General features: G+C 38.4%; 1 protein-coding gene across 13 annotated transcripts in view; it reads left to right on the forward strand.

Annotated features, from left to right (window-relative positions):
- Window positions 1-20,104, forward strand: part of KIF1A (kinesin family member 1A) — a 220,684-nt gene that overhangs the window by 106,407 nt on the left and 94,173 nt on the right. For all 13 annotated transcript variants that reach the window (XM_077488465.1, XM_077488466.1, XM_077488468.1 and 10 more), the window contains exons 9-13: window positions 3,046-3,111; window positions 5,889-5,906; window positions 7,462-7,537; window positions 13,607-13,685; window positions 17,066-17,208. In XM_077488465.1, the coding sequence (XP_077344591.1) occupies window positions 3,046-3,111; window positions 5,889-5,906; window positions 7,462-7,537; window positions 13,607-13,685; window positions 17,066-17,208 (382 nt within the window). The remainder of the gene's footprint in view (window positions 1-3,045; window positions 3,112-5,888; window positions 5,907-7,461; window positions 7,538-13,606; window positions 13,686-17,065; window positions 17,209-20,104) is intronic.

The raw sequence follows: 20,104 nt of genomic DNA on the forward strand, positions 1-20,104 counted from the left end.
CATGGTCGACCAAAGAAGTTGAGTTCACGTGCTCAGCATCATATCCAAAGGTTGTCTTTGGGAAATAGACATATGAGTGCTTAAAGCATTACTGCAGAGGTTGAAGGGATGGGGGGTCAGCCTGTCAGTGCTCAGATCATACGCCAAACAGTGAATCAAATTGGTCTGTATGGCTGTCGTCCCAGAAGGAATCCTCTTCTAAAAACGATGCACAAGAAAGCCCGCAAACAGTTTTCTGAAGGCAAGCAAACTAAGGACATGGATTACTGGAACCATGTTCTATGGTCTGATGAGATCAAGATGAACTTATTTGGCTCTGATGGTGTCAAGCGTGTGTGAAGGCAACCAGATGAGGAGTACAGAGACAAGTGTATCTTGCCTACAGTCAAGCATGGTGGTGGGAGTGTCATAGTCTGGGGCTGCATGAGTGCTGCCAGCATTGGGGAGCTGCAGTTCATGCAAGGACATGTAAGGGAACCATGAATGTCAACATGTACTGTGACATACTGAAGCAGAGCATGATATCCTACCTTTGGAGACTGGGCCGCAGGGTATTATTCCAACATGATAACGACCCCAAACACACCTCCAAGACGACCACTGCCTTGCTAAAGAAGCTGAGGGTAAAGGTGATGGACTGGCCAAGCATGTCTCCAGACCTAAACCTTATTGAGCATCTGTGGGGCATCCTCAAACGGAAGATTGAGGTGTGCAAGGTATCTAACATCCACCAGCTCCATGATGTCATCATGGAGGAGTGGAAGAGGACTCCAGTGGCATCCTGTGAAGCTCTGGTGAACTCCATGCCCAAGTGGGTTAAGGCAGTGCTATAAAATAATGGTGGCCACACAAAATATTGACACTTTGGGCCCAATTTGGACATTTTCACTTAGGGGTGTACTCACTTTTGTTGCCAGCGGTTTATACATTAATGGCTGTGTGTTGAGTTTATTTGAGGACAGCAAATTTACACTGTTATACAAGCTGTACACTCACTACTTTACATTGTAGCAAAGTGTCATTTCTTCAGTGTTGTCACATAAAAAGATATAATAAAATATGTACAAAAATGTGAGGGGTGTACTCACTCTATGTATTTCCTGATTGTGGTCAAAGTAAAAACGACATTAACCACTTACAGGCTTCCCGCCGTCATTATACGAAAGACGATTAGTGACGTCACACGCCAAGCCACGCCCCCTACAGTAAAAAAACACACACACTTAACCCCTACACTGCCCTCTAGTGGTTAACCCCTTCACTGCCAGTGACATTTTTACAGTAATCAGTGCATTTTTAATTGCACTAATTGCTGTATTAATGCCAATGGTCCCAAAAATTTGTCAAAATTGTAAGACGTGTCCGCCATAATGTCGCAGTCACAATAAAAATCGCTGATCGCTGCCATTACTAGTAAAAAAAATATATTAATAAAGATGCCATAAAACTATCCCCTATTTTGTAGACGCTATAACTTTTGCGCAAAACAATCAATAAACACTTATTGCGATTTTTTTTATCAAAATTATGTAGAAGAATACGTATTGGCCTAAACTGAGGAAAAAAACTTTTTTTATATATTTTTGGGGGATATTTATTATAGCAAAAAGTAAAAAATATTGAATTTTTTTCAAAATTGTTGCTCCATTTTTGTTTATAGCGCAAAAAATAAAAACCGCAGAGGTGATCAAATACCACCAAAAGAAAGCTCTATTTGTTGGAAAAAAAGGACACCAATTTTGTTTCGGAGCCACGTCAGTTAAAGTGACGCAGTGCCGAATCGCAAAAAGGGGCTTGGTCCTTTAGCTGCAAAATGTTTGGGGGCTTAAGTGGTTAAAGAGACATTTTTTTTGAATTTTTTTTTTTTTTCAAACAACAACATTTTTATTTTATTGCATTTTAGTGTAAATATGAGATCTGAGGTCTTTTTGACCCCAGATCTCATATTTAAGAGGTCATGTCATGCTTTTTTTCTATTACAATGGATGTTTACATTCCTTGTAATAGAAATAAAAGTGACACAATTTTTTTTTTTTTAAAACAGTGTAAAAATAAAAAATAAAAAGTAAAATAAATTATAATTCATTTTTTTTAAAACGCACCGAGCCACGCCAAGCTCGCTTACATAAGCGAACGCATATGTGAGCAGCTCCCACATATGAAAACGGTGTTCAAACCACACATGGGAGGTATCAGCGCGATTGTTAGAGCGAGAGCAATAATTATAGCCCTAGACATCCTTTGTAGGGGTCTTCAAACTATGGCTCTCCATTTGTTCAGGAACCACAGTTCCCATCATGCCTAGTCATGTTAGTGAATGTCAGAGTTTCACAATGCCTCATGGGATGTGTAGTTCCGCAACAGCTGGAGGGCCGTAGTTTGAAGATACATGTTTTAAGGGTAAAAGTTTGTTGCCATTCCACAAGCGGGCGCAATTTTGAAGAGTGACATGTTGGGTATCAATTTACTCAGCATAACATCATCTTTCATAATATAAAAAAAAATTGGGATAACTTTACTGCTGTCTCATTTTTAAATTCCAAAAAGTGTATTTTTCCAAAAAAAAGTGTTCTTGTAAGACCACTGCGCAAATATGGTGTGATAGAAAGTATTGCAATGACCGCAATTTTATTCTCTAGGGTGTAAAATTAATATATATATATATATATATATATATATATATATATATATATATATATATATAGATATCTATATATATATATATATATATATATATATATATATAATGTTTGGGGGTTCTAAGTAATTTTCTAGCAAAAATAGGACTGTAATCCTTCCCTCACTTCTCTGTTCTCAGCCTGAGGTTTCAATCATACAAAGTGAGCTTGAAGGCAGACAGCTTTTGCTTTGCTCTTTAGATATTCCATAGAGACTGAGACTCCTTTGTCATCTGATAAATGTAACTGTAAATGTATATGTATCTGGCACAGAAAGTTTAAAATGTATAAATCTAATAAACAATACAGACTGAAATTCATTCTAGATTCCCTTTTAACGTCAGCTATTCATCTTTTCCACATATAGGAAGGAGCAAATATCAATAAATCTCTAACAACCCTGGGAAAGGTTATTTCTGCTCTTGCTGAAATGGTGAGTACCTCTTCTATATGTATATTTTCAGTGTCCTGATGCTGAAGTAGGTCCAATGCCAATAGGTACTGTGGAGAGAATAAGTGCCCCTCTTTCTCACCTCCCTCTGCAGATCCAATCAATAAACTGGGTACTCGCCTTCCAGTTTTTGAAAGCAACCAAATTCTTTTTCTTTCTTTTTCCTTTTTTTTTTTTAAAGATATATTATTATTATTATTGAGTTTTCCAAGCAAAAAAAACACTTGTACAAAAGAAACCCAATGTACAACCCCCCCCCCCCCCCAAAAAAAAAAAAAAAAAAATCACAATGAACAATTAAAGTGGTTGTCAGGTCTCAAGGTTTTTCACCTTAATACATTCTATGCATTAAGGTGAAAAACCTTCTGTGCTGCAGCTCCCCCCCCCCCCCAAACACTCCTTTTTCTTACCTGAGCCCGATCCAATCCAGCAACGTGCACGAGTCCAGTGTCTTTCTCCCCATTGGTCAAAATGATAGCAGCAGGAGCCATTGACACCCACTGCTGTCAATTAAATCCTGTGTCACAAGAGAAGGGGGTGGAGCCGAGTCCCGCTGTCCGTGTCAATGGACGCAGCAGCGGGACTCGGGAGCTATCCCGCACGGGAGCCCCCACGGAAAGCGGCTTTCCGTGGGGGCTCCCGATGAAGGAAAGGAGCCAGGAGTGCTGCTGAGGCATCCCAGAAGAGGAGGGACTGCTCTGTATAAAACCATTACACAAATCGGGTAAGCATAACATGTTTGTTATTTTTTTTTTTTTTTTAAGAACAAATGTTTAAAAACACTTTAAACACCATGGGGGTTATTTACTAAAGGAAAATCCACTTTGCACTGCAAGTGCACTTGGAAGTAAAGTCGCTGTAGATCCGAGGGGGACATGCAAGGAAAAGAAAAAACAGCATTTTAGCTTTCACATGATTGGATGAAAAAATCAGCAGAGCTTCCCCTCATTTCAGATCTACCCCTTAGATTTAGAGCGACTGCACTTCCAAGTGCACTTGCAGTGCAAAGTGGTTTTGCCTTTTGTAAATAACTCCCTATGTCTCACATGTCTCATGTTATTGCCAACAGATAAAAAGTGAACATATAATAAGTGAATGTTACATACTCCATGACAAGGTTTACAGTAACCATAACCATATAAAGTCAACACTAATGCTGTGGATCTAGAGAGGTTCAGTTAAGCGGATTAGAAATCCATCTGCCCCATATTTTATGTTTTTTTTCTGAAAGTCAAAATTAAGTTTATACAGGGGAGGAAATAGTTACCAAGTTTTAGCACGTAGGCCCGACCCTTTCCAGGACAATTGAAGTATTTTCTTAAAAAAAGTGCAATATACCTAGCAATCCATTAGCATATGATGAAAGTGTCAAGTCCCCAAAAATTCCAAAAAAGGAAGTTTTTGGGATGTAAAATATTTGGCAAGCCCAGTGTAGAGAAGATAAAGGGGCCTATTTCTTCCAAAAATCCCCCAACTATCGGGCAGGAACAAAAGCAATGAAGGAAGTCAGCTTCAACCTCTGAAGCATTCAGCTGAGGGGCTCAGACCCATTTTCTATAATCGAACAGGGGTACGGTTGGAATGATGGGAAATGTTTAGCTATATAATGCTATCTTTGGAAGAGGTAGCAGGATTGGAGTCTGTTTGAAGGGCAGAGTGATAAACAGAGATGACTTTAGAAGGGTCCAGTCATCTTAACATCTTTTCCAAGGGTAGCACCTGGATGGGATAATCTAGAGACCCAAATTGTGCATGTATTGCATGGTGGAGTTGGTAACAGTAGAATACATAGTTGGAAGGTAGATTAAAATCCACCCGTAACTGTTGGAAGGACTTGTGCAGTAAAAAGATGGCACAAAATCTCGGTACAAATCTAAGGGGGAACGGAGATTCCCTGTCCAAGGACCACGGCTATGGAACGCTTTACCAACCAACATCCACTTGGAAGAAAACCTCCAGGTCTTCAGGAAAAAACTCAAGACCTTCCTCTTCTAGAAGCTTGACAACAAAGCTCCGCACAGCGCCTTGATGCGATTCAGTTCGCTTTGAGTGCTATGCAAATTATTCATTCATTCATTCATTCATAGATATTTAACTCCTTGGGCAGACCACCTTTGGTGGCCAGGCAAAGAATACAGCTCATTAAGAGTAGGATTAAACAAAGCAACCATATTCTAATTACATAACCCCATCTCACAAGGCAATAACGTCTGGAGGAAACTGTAATTGTCTTAGTTACATGGCTGAATATGTGAATTGTTGTCAAGTGGCTAAGAGAAGGAGGCAAGAATAAACACTGCCTTTTAATGCAACATGACAGTGTTTATGACTCTCAACAAAAATCCTTTCTCTTCCAACCTTATATGACAGGTAAAATATCCGTGATGCCTGTTCAGCTACAGTTTTCTCTCCTCTCTTGTCGCACAAGGACTGACAGGCAGCAGCAGGAGCCATTAGCTCCTGCTGCAGTCAGTCAAATTCAGTCTATGGGTGCACACAGTGCAGCTCATGAGCAAGCCCACACAAGTGCCCCCATATAAAGTGGCTTGCTGTGGGGCCACTAAGAGAATAGGAGGAGCCGGAGGTATCGATGGAGGATAGCAGGAGAGGACGTTCAGGGGCCGCCCTGTGCAAAACCAGATAAGTATAACATGTTTTGTTTTTTTTGTTTTTTTAAATAGGAGCCTTTAAAATCACTTTAATATATACATGTGTCTAATGTATCAGCTAATTTGTCTTTTTTTTTTTTTTTTTACCAGGATTCGGGAACCAATAAGGTGGGTTTACTCATTCATTGCTTTATGTAAACGTTCATGACACTTGCACAAATGAATAAAGTATATATGGAATAACAGTATATTTGGAATAACTATGAGCATGTATGTGATTAAAAATATATAATAAAATATTTACAAAAATGTGAGAGTTGTACTCACTTTTGTGAGATACTGCATATCTATATATATATATATATATATATATATATATATATATATATATATATATATATATATATATATATATATATATAGATATCCAACAGTATTGGAATGCCTGCCCTTACATATGCACATGAACTTTAATGGCATCCCAGTCTTAGTCTGTAAGGTTCAATATTGCGTCGGCCCACCCAATGTAGCTTTGACAGATACCGCTCTTCTGGGAAGGCCGTCCATAAGGTTTAGGAGTGTGTCTATGAGAATAACAAATAAATAAACAGTGCAGCGCTCAGTATAATGTGAGAATATAAAGTGAATAGATAAAAGAAGTCTCAATAAGACTGATGTAGTGATACAACAAAATCACATAATAATGTCCATCGACAATAATCAGTAATGAATAAAAAAAATGCAGTGATCAAAAAATTTAAGAATTCTAAATAATCATATAAAAAACAGTCCAATGAAATCACTGAAGTAGAAGAAAAGACACCCATGTGAGGGCACAAAAAGGGTTTTGACTTTGCCTTTGATTGTGAGTTCCACCACCATATGATAAGATTAGCACGCTTACCAGAGTGTGGACTCATACCGATAAGTATTGAGTCAAACGATGGATGGAGGAGTTTCACTTGAGGCAAACAGACTCTCAAAATCGGAAGACATCAATGGGGAAGGCCACTCCCGAACATATATATATATAGAGAATAAACAGCCACACATAGTGTAAAACTACATGAAATATTTAATATAAAAGCAGGAGTACACTTACAAACATCCACTTGATTCAAGCAATAAAATCCAAGTTGGGATCAGAAGGGATTACAATGACTCCACGAGCGTCGACTGATGCGTTTCGTCCTATTGGACATCATCTGGGGTGACAAGATAAATCAAGTGGATGTTTGTAAGTGTACTCCTGCTAATTATACTAAATCATTTATACAGTTTTACATTATGTGTAGCCGTTTATACCTCACAAAAGGTCATTTGATTCAATACTTATCAGTATATGAGTCCACACTCTCTGGTAAGCATGCCAATCTTATCATATGGTGGTGGATCTCACAATCAAAGTCAAAACCCTTTTGTGCCCTCACATGGGTGTCTTTTCTTCTACTTCAGTGATTTCACATTCACAGTGGGTTATTTTTTTATATGAATATTTAGAATTCTTAATTTTTTTGATCACTGCATGTTTTTTTTATTTTTTTACTTATTATTGTCAATGGAAATTACATTATTATGTGATTTTGTTTTATCCCTACATCAGTCTTATTGACAGTTCATTTATCTATTCACCTTATATTCTCACATTGTACAGAGCTTTGTTTGCGCTATATGTCTAATGAGTGTTGAATAATTTATTTTTTATTTTTTATGATCTACTCAGAATAAGAAAAAGAAGAAGAATGATTTTGTTCCATACAGAGACTCCGTACTCACCTGGCTTTTAAGAGAGAACCTGGGTAACATTTTTTCTTTTTTTCTTTTATACCTCAACTATCATGTTTTAAACAGCAAGATGACAATACTTTGGGCCTGTCTATAAAAGACCAAAGCCATTATTTTTCCATTGCAAATTAAACCTGGCCCAATCTGTAATTTTCAATGAGGAACATCTGTAGGGGTTTTCTAAATGCAGCCTAATTGTTTTATCTTGTTTTCACCTCATTTGTCAAACTTTTGACCATACTGGGTATTTCAGGTATTGGTAGGCATTTCAGATGTAATTGATTTGTAAAATAGAGTTCAAATTTTAATTGAAACTGGACAGAGATGACTGAAATTAAAAAATGTTCCTCTATTTAAACATATGGCCAAGAATCAACATTCTGTATGTTTCCATACACGTATGCTATATTGCAGCATGAATCATCTACTGGGCTAGAGATGCTGATGAGACAACACTGACTCCACATACCGTTCTGTGAACATTTAAACGTTTTAAGACCTGTTATTGCATTGCAGGATGTGTCATCATTTCTATCTAATTGTAAACCTACCCTTAGCTTGCTTACCTTCAAGCAACCCATAGATAATATTAAAGATTGAGTAAAGCTATTCATACTACTAAGCCCCCTCTCTTCGACACCACATCCCAATATGATACCATACCATACAACACATTTTATCAGAATTTTTAAGGTATCACATACAAAAACTATAATGTATTTTAATTAAAAGATAGTGTTTTATTTAATACAATAAATAAACATAATGGGATAAGGGTGGTATGTATTTGGGAATTCATTTTTTCTTTTCTTGTGTATGATGCTACAAGAATCAGTCTATGTGAGCATAACTGCTTTGATTTAAATTTGAGTTATATGGCCACCTTCAGGAGGATTGAATACTGGCCTAGAAAAACTGTAGGTCAATTCAGTACAACCCCACCTACTACCGGCATGCCTAATTTTTTTGGTAGTGGGCTAGGAGAATAGACAACTTTTCTTCAGCTCTGTTGTGTAATCATGGCCATAGATGTATCTTTTTTTTTCTATCCAGCCAGTGGTTTATAGAGGAATTAATTGAGGTGGATAGAGGAATCCTACCTGCTGAAACACTGTATTTTGACAGTGAGGAATTTCTGCAGGAGCTTTTTCTCTGAATTGCAGCTTTACTCTATGGCTGGCTTTTGGAGTACTGTGACCATATCTTGCTGGGAACAGCCTAGAAGTAACCTTTGGGCACTAGGTTCTGCGTAAAGAGTGCTTTCCTGACTCAGTTCAGGTAAAAGTTAGCAGCAGAGTGTTGTTCAGGTCCAGAGCTGGTGTTATTGCCTCAGCTTGCCTTGTCTTTGAAGATTTATTAAGTAAGTAATCTGCGCAGGCTGATCACAGGGAGCTAACTCATTTACTTAGATTGCTAGGAGCCAATATTCTCAATTTCTGCTGGTTTTTAAGACAAAGGTTTTGACACCTTGGGACTGAGCGCTGACATCATGGGCTGGGTAGACTGTCATGCACGTGCTCTCTGTGCTCTCTTTCCCGCATTGTTGATGAAACATCGCTGCTCTTGCTTGCAAAGAACCATGCGGAACTTTAATGCATTTCTTCTGCCCAGCTAAAGTGACTTTAGCCACCTCTGGCCATCTTCACCTGATACTAGCTTTACAGGTTTAATGAGTATCCAAGGCCTTGCCTTATGTTGCCTTACCACCACACAGTCACAACATGTCTCAATCTAGACAGGGGGAAGGGGGGAGACAGTCCTACAGTACTAGTGCCCCCAACTCACACTCTACTTTTGGTGCCAGGGCAGTTTGCCCTGGACTCTACTGATGGTGCTGTTGTCTGCAGCTTGGAATTATGTTTTCCTCTGTTCTTAAAGTCTAAATCGTCTTTGGCTCTGTTGGGTATGGCTGAACCTGCCATCTTTTCAACTTAGTTTTTACCATTGTCATACAAATCACACAGTTATTTGCTGACTCTGATCGCATAGGCCAGAAGTGTGCACCCATGTCCTCCCCTGCAGATTCCATATCTGATTTGCTTGCAGCATTAGTGGCTGAAAGTAGAGGATCACCCTTTGTTCTAACACTGCTGTTACCAGTCTTTCATGGTTTTAAACTCCTGAGGCCACAAATGCTTTCCTTTTGCATCTGCATTTCCAACTATGTATAAGTGAGATCGAAAGCATCCTGATAAACTGCTTCCTACTGTTTTTGCTTATTAACCTTGTATATTTTTTGTGGGGATTTTGTGCAAAAGTGTTCTATTCTCACTGTGGATTTGGCACTTACTATTCTGGTAGAGGACATGCTTGTCTTTAGGACCCAACTGATTAAATCATTGGAAGCCCTTTCTAGGGTCCTGCTCCTTCTGGTGGGTTCTGCCCTTCATCTGCTTCTGTCTGTCAAACCATTTTTGACTGGTCAAAATCCCTTAAAAAGGATCTTACCACTGCTTTGGTTGATTCCTCGCTTAGAAAACACATAAAGCAGGTGGTTGATGGTTGTAGCTTTTGGTCTCAAGGGTCAGGTTCCCAAATTTCCTGTCAAGGTCCACACTGCTAGATCTGTGAGTACTTCTTGTTTTTTTTTTAATCAAGCAACTGTATCTCTGCCACTAGGGAAGAGCTTCTGGTATGGTCCAGACACAGGTTAGGATCAAACTTTTCTAGTTTGGACTTTAATTCTGTGCAGCAGGAGCTGAACAACATATATTGTCGGGGATTTCCTCTATAGTTCATACCAGGCCCACTCAGTAAGTAGTGTGGGTTCACACTAAAAAACAACACAAAACCCTTATCCGAGCATTCAACTTGGCAGGCCAGGAAAGGGGGAGGGGCAAGCATGCTTCCCACCCCCACTTTCAAACCATACCAGGCCACATGCATGGCAAAAAAATACCAGCTGCCAATGCAATCCAATCCGGATGACTGGTCACCCCTTAAATGACAGCTCTGGCAGAAGACAGCTAAGTATAAACAGGAGGGAAAGGAGGTAAGGGTCTCCTGGCTGAAGTTATTGACCAATGAAGGTCCATTTATTTAGGTCTCATCTGCCAGAACTGTCATTTACGGGCAAACAGATGTTGGGATTGGACCGTGTCAGAGGATTTTCTTTTTCAGCAGGCCAGCTGACATTGTTCATAGTGATTGATGAGAATCTGCATTGCTAGATAATGTGACGGACAGTGGATTTTTTATTGTGGGACTTTTTGTTTTTTAATTTTAGCAGTGTGTGGTTTTTTTTACTTTTCACTTTTTTGTGAATGAGAAGGGCTACTATTTACACATTGTTAAAAGCGGCTTTCCGATTCTGATAAGCCCCCTGGCCAGAGATCCCCACAACCACTGAGTCAGGGTTGAAGGGAAGAGGCCCTTGCCCTCATCAACAAGGACAAGGTGCTTTGCCAGGCACCCTCCCCTCATGTTGAGGGCATCTGGCATGGTATGGTGTAGAAAATGGGGCTTGACCTGCCAAGCCACAAGCCTTGATAAGGGTCTGGTATAGATGTTCATTAGGGACCCCACCAAAAAAAATAAAAAAATTTAAATAATTGTCAGGAGGTTTCCCTTCCTGTTTCAATGAGTGAGAATGAAAATAGGATTTTTGTGCTCACAGTAAAAATGCTTTTCTTGGAGTCCATTAAGGGGCATAAGTCATACCCATATGTATTTATGATCATACTGTTGGTACTTCTTTGCCAGAAAACCGAAGCATGCTGGTAGTAGGAGGGGTTATCCTACAATTATTTAATTTGCCAATGTCCAGTCCCTCAGGGTACCTCAATGTACTCCAAGAAAATCATTTTTTGGTGGGTACAAAAATCCACTTTTATAGATGATTAACTTTAATATTTATAGGTGTAAAATATAAAGTGTTTTTGTATTGCATGTGCTCTGTTTATGCAGTCACTGTTTTACCTTGGTGATTCAGAACAGAATCATTTTTATTGTAAATACAGGCAAAAAAGTAGATAGAAAATGGTAAAATGCTGCACAAATAAAAAAAGAAGCCTTAAGGATTTGTGGTATACATTTTCAGGGAAATATAAAAAAGAAAGCTCTAAGATTGTTGAAATCTATCTGAAGTGCATTTTGAATAGGAAACGGAAAAACTCTGGACAGCCGCACTCCGGATCAAATAAAGTAAACTATGCCTTTATTTTCTCAAATGAAAAACCTCACATCACACAAATCACAGCATCAAAGGGAAAAATACAGAACAAAAACTGACGCGTTTCATGCTAAAATTAGCGCTTACTCATAGCTGATCATTGTTCTGAATGAAGAGCATATATATATACTAAACAGGTGTCATCATGTGATAGTGTAATTAGGAAGTGAATAACCAGATAATAAAAAGTGAAATGAAAAAAGGAAAACAAAGGAAAAGCTGTGTTTTCCTTTTTTCATTTCACTTTTTATTATCTATCGACTGAGTGCAGGAATCACATGTGTGGAGACTCCAAATTGATGAGTCACCGGCTGTCATGGTTATTCACTTCCTAATTACACTATCACGTGATGACACCTGTTTAGTATATATATATGCTCTTCATTCAGAACAATGATCAGCTATGAGTAAGCGCTAATTTTAGCGTGAAACGCGTCAGTCTTTTTGATCTGTATTTTTCCCTTTGCTGCTGTGATTTGTGTGATGTGAGGTTTTTCATTTGAGAAAATAAAGGCACAGTTTACTTTATTCGATCCGGCTGTCCAGAGTTTTTCTGTTTCCTATCCATTGGCTTGTGCAATCAGCCTGCACCTGGGACCCCTACCTGTCTGGAGGAGAAGCAATCAGCTCTCTGGTGGATCAGCCTGGAGCGGTGGATCCCTTTTTTCCTTTGTCGATGTTCTGGATCTTTTTGCGTAAAGTACATTTTGCCAGACAAATTTCCCTTTTGCAGAATAATGACAAAATGATTGGAGATTTTGCCCAGATCAGCTTTATTAATAGGTATCAAAATCTTAATTCTGCCATGAGTATAAAATAGTTGGAAGAGAATCCAGCTGTTTGTTACACAAGGGAAGGAAGTAGGAAGTTTAAAGCATAACTTAATGACACAACTTTTTTTTATAGTTTTGGATAGAGTGGAGAGATATTAGAACATCTAATAGGTTTTTTTTTCTGTGTCTTTGCCCCTGTTAACAAGATTTTCCCTTTTTATTTAGCCTTACAGTTATCACCAAAAGCTAAAATGAAGGAAAATCCCAAATTTTGGATTGTCACCAGAACCGAGATAGAAAGGAAATCTTCCAATGGGAACACTATTTCCGGTGATCCTGGTGACAACCGGTGATTTCCCTCACTTTTAAGAGATTTCCTTTCACTTCCTGTTTTGGATATGGGACGGGAAGTGAAGGGAAATCTCTCCAATGGAACACAAGGGGCAAAAAACTGTCAGGGTTTATATTCTATCTCAAAAAACATTTTCCTTTAGCTCTACTTTACCCTTGTTAAACAAAATGTAAGATATGTGTACATTTGTTGTATATAAGAGACCACACAAATCTCATCAGCTCTCAGTACAGCCAGAATGACCACCTATATACTGTATATAGAGTTCATTGAACTACTGTCATAGTGGGCATATGCATGTGTTCATCTCAGATGCATTGCAGTGTGCTTGCCAACAAAGGCAAGCACATGGTCACAGTGTGGTAACACGGCTCTAGGGTTTAATGAACACTGTAAGCAGATAAAGGGGCATTTGGGGTTCAGGCAACATCTTATGTGACCATGTACACATGTCCTAAGAAGATAGGATTGCACCTACAATATGCACAGTTTACATAATTATGATCTGGGTTCACAAAAAGTAAACAACTACTATTGTAATTTATGTTCATATGGATCAAGAGCGCTCATAGGTTACTTTACATTTCAAAATGTAGGTAACTTTTTGTTACAAAAAGGGCCTTACATGACTGAGTAAATCTCTTCCAAGAAGAGCTTTAAAGCAGGGGTCACTCGATTAACGCTAAAATTCCTTTTAATTTACAATACATGTACATGACGATGAAAATGCTCAGACCTTATGTATTTTTTATATTTGAGGTTCCTAATAACAATATCTGTTTGACAGGTGGAAATTCTCGAACTGCCATGGTAGCTGCTTTAAGTCCTGCAGATATCAACTATGATGAGACACTCAGTACCCTCCGGTGAGAAATTCATGTATTCCAGTAAACAGTATATGTAAACAATTCTGAAACTTGTCATAAAATCTGTCTTTGGACTCCCTTTAGCTACCATACACACACACAAACCGTCAAATCCAATGGACCATGGATTGTAGCCTCTGCATTTTTGATGTTTTGGGAATCATGGATTTTGGCAAAAGAAAGTTTCAATTTAGTATCTTTGTTGTTATAGGTGTCATAGTATTATGTTAGTTTCAATTATTTTCTTTTTAATATTAAAGTTAGAGATTAAGTTCAAATGTTGGCCATTGTGGATTACAGCTCAAGAAAATTTGAAGTAACGTTGTTAGTAGTATCGATATAGAAGTCCCATGTTTGTGTCGACAATATTATATAGGTTCCATGGTATCATTTGTTAAGGGTCAGGAGTTATGTTATGATTAACGTTAGAAATTTTTGTATGTTAAGGATTGGGTTTGGGGTTGAGTCAGGGTGAGAGAGAAATATTTCAACATTTTCATTCCATACTCCATATACATATCCTTTTTCCTTAATTAAAACTTTATTGAAAAAAATTCTAGTAATGTCCCATGTTAAGAGAAAATCAGGTCAACCTTTTTTTTCATGAAATTATTTAATCAGTTTACTTTAATTTACAAAAACACAATTTGTGTTTGCGTTGGTTTCATGGTTACAAGATATATGGTACTTGTAGAGATTCGGAGAGCTTCACATGTTTTTTTTTTCTTTACCAATTATATTTTGTGGGGGGCGCTTTGCTTTGCCTGGTTTAGGAACAGTGTCAATTTTCAGACATACCTAAGTTTTCTTCATGCTCTTTCTATAATCTGTATTTAGGAATTCAACAAACTAAATGGTTGAACCCATCAAAAATCTATCAAGCCATAGACAATCAGTAGTCACAGTCAGGTTCAGCGATAGAAACCAGTCAGCTGTCAGAGTTATTGCTTTTTTCACACTAGCCCATATGATAAAATGGATCACTAGTGCCTGTTCTGTGCCAGTGGTGGAGGGGGGAAGAATTGTATCAATTTTTTTTTCTTTTGTTTTTTTAAACATTGAAATGCCAAAGTGATATTCCATTCATTCCTATGAATGAACTCTGCTGTGGTGTGAAAGCAAATGGTGACTTCTGATGAGCTCCAGTACACCAGTCACCCCACATAGTGTGAACAGGCCCCTAGATGTCAACAGTCAGTCAGGTGTTAGTATCAACGGTTATGGTGCTTTCACAGCACTCTGTTGAAAAAACGCATTAAATTACATATGCGTTTTTGATGCATTTTTGTTGCGTCTCTGGCGGTATGCACCTGTGTAACATGAACACGTGACTCAAAAAGCGCACCAAAAATACAACTGCTGTGAATTTGATACATTTGTGATGCGTTTTTTATTAATTTCAATGGTGGAACTGCATTTTTGGTGTAGTTTTGAAAAGCTCACCAAAGATGCAAAGTGCAGGACTTTTTAAAACACACCACACCCGCAGAACAATGGTGTGAAGAGTCCCATAGGATTTTTATTTAATTGTGTTTTTCTTGCATTTTCAGCAAGGTAAAAACGCAGCAAGAATGCATCAGTCTGAAAGAGCCCTTTGTCAGGTGTCAGTGTCAGGAGTTACAGTCAGGTGTTACAGTCAGGGCGCAGAGTTTCTACTTTAAAAACTCTATCCTACTCTCCTTTAACACATATCTTCCCTCTCTTTTGCTGAATTAAAAAAAAAATGCCAGTTTCCCATCATATCTAATTGAACTTTCTAACTTTGCATAAGCCATATTTAAAAGCACCATTATTGTAGTTTAATGTAAAAAAGTAGATTTTTTAAATATTTATAACCATGTTTTAGAGCTTATCAATTATTTAATTGGGTATATTCACTGTCCCCAATATATGAGCTCCATCCTGCATGTTTCCGAACATCACTGTTTAATATTCACATAATACGATTATTGGCACCATTCAATATTGTTATCTGGAGCAGCCTTTAATAATTGGTATCCATAATTGGGTCATATAAATATTCAAACGAAGTACATTAGTGACATTTTGAATAAACCCAATGAAATCACTGGATATTAAAAAATTTACATTTTTTACATTAAAATGTAATCATGGTGTTTTGAATATAACTTATACATTAGAAAGTTCCATTAAATATGATGAGGCAATTTATAAGGAAATATGAAACAAAAGGAGGGAGTAGGGGAGCTGAAGGAGAGGGAACAGAGTTTAAAAAGTATAAAGTGATTCTGATGGCTTTTGATACCTGAATCTGACAACAGAGGCTGGACACCTGACTGCTGACTCAGGGGTTGATTTTTCTTAGGCCTGGTTCACACTGCTGCAATGCGAGAACCCTGCGAATCCACTACGGGTTCCCGTATCACACCAACTCGCATGGCAGTTCACACTGCCATATGCGAACTGCTGAGGAGTCTCAATACATTGTTAACGGCACCCCCAGTTCAGCTTGCATATCGCACTGTCAACTGACAGTTCGGACATGAATCGTATCGCACAGGTGTGAACACCCATGCGATCTGATTCTGTTCAAATAAAAAAAAGGGTCCTGTGCGTGTTTAGACCGAATGCAGTGCGATATCAGCCATACTATCTGTATGGCTGAAATCGCATCGCACAGACATCACAGGTGATGTGAACAGCAGTGTGCTGCGAATCACATGCGATGTCTGGCCTCGCAGCAGTGTGAACCGGGCCTAAAGGCAAATAGACTCTGCACGTTGCAAGTGTAGTTGCGCTAATTTTTCCTAGAGCTTAGGGAATGTGGTGAAGCTTCACTAAAAAATACACAATCTCTTTGTTCCTATTATGTGCATAATCTTATACATGCACTCTGACGAATACAGAAAGATATATCATATCATTTACCAATTAGTACACAAGTCAGTAGAGAGGAAGTCTCTTGTGTGAACATGCAGCCAATTGCAGTTCATTTTCAGTCATGCTGTTTATGAAACTGAATAGTATTACGGGCATACTCCACTTTTAAGTACACAATGGGGTTTATTTACTAAAGCTGGAAAGTGCAAAATCAGGCTCACTTCTCATAGAAACCAATGAGCTTCTAACCCCAGCTTGCTCGATTAAGCTGTGGTAATAAAACCTGGAAGCTCATTGGTTTCTATGCAGAACTGAGCCTGATTTTGCACTTTCCAGTAAATAAACCCCATTGTGTACTTAAAAGTGGGGTATGCTTATATTAAGTTGCCAGTATAATTTGAAATTAACCCAAATCCTTTCACATTTATTTTTAATGGCAGCATGCTTTTTTTTGTGATGTAGACTTCTTCTTTACTGGACACAAGCAAAAACAAATGTTTTATGGTTAATATCTAACAAATGCTGTTTTCTTACTTCAGATATGCTGATCGTGCTAAACAAATTCGTTGCAATGCTGTTATTAATGAAGATCCAAACAACAGGCTTATCCGTGAGCTTAAAGATGAGGTGTCCCGTCTGAGAGAACTTCTAGGCGCCCAAGGATTATCTGACATAATTGACAGTGAGTTGCCTTCTTGCAGAGCACAGTACACCCAACCTTTTTACCTTATGGTTCCAATTAATATTAAACACCTACCAACAGTTCCCTTAGTTTTTTAACAGGCTCAGACTGCAGAAGATAACTCTGCAGAACTCTCCATTGGGCTAATGTCTGTTGGCTGTGTTGAACATTTTCAACCTAAAGTCTAAAGATATGGCTGGTTTTGAAGGTCATAGAGGTTATGATGTATAGGCAAGCCAGTGGTGAAAACCGTGTATCTGACTATCATCACTAGAAAGGATATTTCTGGTCTTGAATCACTGTCTATGTCAGATGTCTGTGTATTTGAAAGAAAATCTGTCATTAGAGATATGTATATGCTGTTTTTGCTGACCTTCTTTCAAAAATGCCAGCATTCTGGTATTATTTGGCTTCAATATTTTCAGAGTTGTTGATCTGGAAAGAGCATGCAACAAGTAAAGTAAGGGTTTGTGAGCTGCATACTTGTTTCAGGTCAGTGGCCTAATAGACACACAACTAACACAATTTTAGTTCAGCAATGGCAGCCTGTTTATTATAACAGGTTGCCATAAAATCTGACTTTGGACGCCCTACTAACTATTATACATCAGTAGCACCCAAAATGGATTGCATCAATCGAGATAATGTGTGCATGCATGCCATGGTCTGGGACTGTTGTTAAGGATCTCTGAGATCCCAACAGGGGGACCTTCTCTTTCCATTGCTGCATTTGAGACAGCCCTTGTTCCAAGTGAATCATGTTATATCTTCAGCAGATGCAGGAGAGCATCTCTCTGCCAGGATCTTAGTAACACTACAAGGGATCAACATTTCATCCAATGTCACCAAATATGGAGCTATGGAACATATGTAGTAGCTGTTTAAATATACCTATATAGCTATAAAATGGCCAAAAGGCAGAGAAGTGAAAATTACAGACCTATCTCTGGAGATCATTCATGGAGTAATTATTGGTTCCCATCAAATAGGGCCAGAGCTACTGCATGAACGTGTAAAGATTAGTGATTCAAGTATGCATGTTTGTTGAATGATCTTACAAAAAACATTATTTGATGTTTAAGCCATGCCTGCGTGTCCAGCTGGAGCCTTATGCATCTGGACACCTTAATCATGCACCATCTTCTCAGTACTAGAAGTCATTTATAATATAGTAAATCTGTAGCGTTTTGCACTTATTTGGATAAGGATATAGGATTAGAATAAACAGTGATATTTGGTTATTGTGTCAATCACACTTAATTTTGTTACTTCTAAAACTAGAATAACATTGTTTAATAATTTGCAGAACATTGCCGTGTGTCCTTAGAGATGCAGAGATTTTAGGAGGCGTAAAAATGCAGCTTGCCTTCTCTTATAATTAAATGGCACAATTCCAGGAGATCCTCGCCAACAGCTATTTTTGTTAGCAAGCTTGCAACATTAAAATCAACTTTATATTTTTTCCAGCCTTGCAGTTTACAAAATTGAAAATGTGTAAGCTAGTTCCAAATCAATCCATTTTGCTGCTATCTGTGCATCTGTATAGCTGCTATTTTTATTATGCAGAAGTTGGCACTAAAGGTACCCACAGCTATTACAGGCATTTGTCTGAAAGCTAATATTTTTTTGTGACATTATTTAAGGACCCCTTTAGATGGCCTTGGTCAAAAGAAGGATGGCTTGCTAAAGTTAGACATTTTTAGCAATTTTTCTATTAGGAAGGACATTGCTTTTTACATTATTGTTTTAGGTTAGCTGTAATTGTAGGCAGGTTTAAAAGAGCCTTTTGCTACCTGGTCTTTCCTGGCATTGTTACTAATATTTTAAAATGTCAAGCGACATCTGGGATGATAGAAGCATGTCATGTATTGCAGTGATACACCATTGAAACTTTTTTGTTAAGGAGAACTAGTCATGGTTGGACTTACACACAAAAGTGTAAACCCTTGTACACACGGTCGGAATTTCCGACGGAAAATGTCCGATCGGACCATGTTGTCGGATAATCCGACCATGTGTGGGCTCCATCAGACTTTTTCTGTCGGAATGTCCGACCTACAAAGTTTGAGAGCTGGATATAAAATTTTCCGACAATATGATCCGATCGGACTTTGTCCGATCGTTTGTAGAGAATTTGTAGAGAATTCCGATGGGACAAAGTGCCACGCATGCTCAGATCAAATTACGAGACCAAAGCTATTGGCTACTAGCCTGAATGTAGTCCCGTCATAACGAAACGAACGTCATCACGTCAACTTTGTCCGACCGTGTGTATGCAACACCAGTTTTGGACAAAATACGACGGATTTTGTTGTCGGAATGTCCGACCGTGTGTACAAGGGCTAAAAATGTTGATCTGCATTCCCGTGCGTACCGGTTTTGATAGACCATTAATTTTAAAGGGCTTCCAAATACATGGCAATGCACAAAAAGTAGTGCAGGTGCTGCTTTTGCAAATTGCACCACAGCAAACTGCATAGTACTGACATAGCATGTGGTTTGGTGGCTGCAAAAGTGTTGTGTTTGCTAGATACTTTTGGGTTCCCATTAACATATAATGGCACCCACGTGCATTTAGCAATGGCAGCATGTTCTCGTGCAGTGAGGGGGAAACGTGCCTTTACAACACTGCATTTTGGCGTGAATAAGCCATAAAGGATTACAACTGTGGAACTCTGCGATATGAAACTCCTATGTACTCTCAAGAGAAGGGAAACAATGGGATTGATTTGCTAAACACAAATAGACAATTCACTTTGCAGCGGAATTTGCTAGTTTACTGAATGTTATGAAAATTTACTTTGCAAATACCCAATTACTTGCAGAGAAAAAAAAAAGTATTTTTGTTTGCACATGACTGGGTGATGGAATTCAGGACAGCTTTACCTCATGCACC

This window comes from Lithobates pipiens, unplaced genomic scaffold (assembly GCF_037356315.1).
Source record: "Lithobates pipiens isolate NorthernLeopardFrog02 unplaced genomic scaffold, aLitPip1_a1.2 Scaffold_18, whole genome shotgun sequence".
In the NCBI taxonomy this organism is placed as follows: domain Eukaryota; kingdom Metazoa; phylum Chordata; class Amphibia; order Anura; family Ranidae; genus Lithobates; species Lithobates pipiens.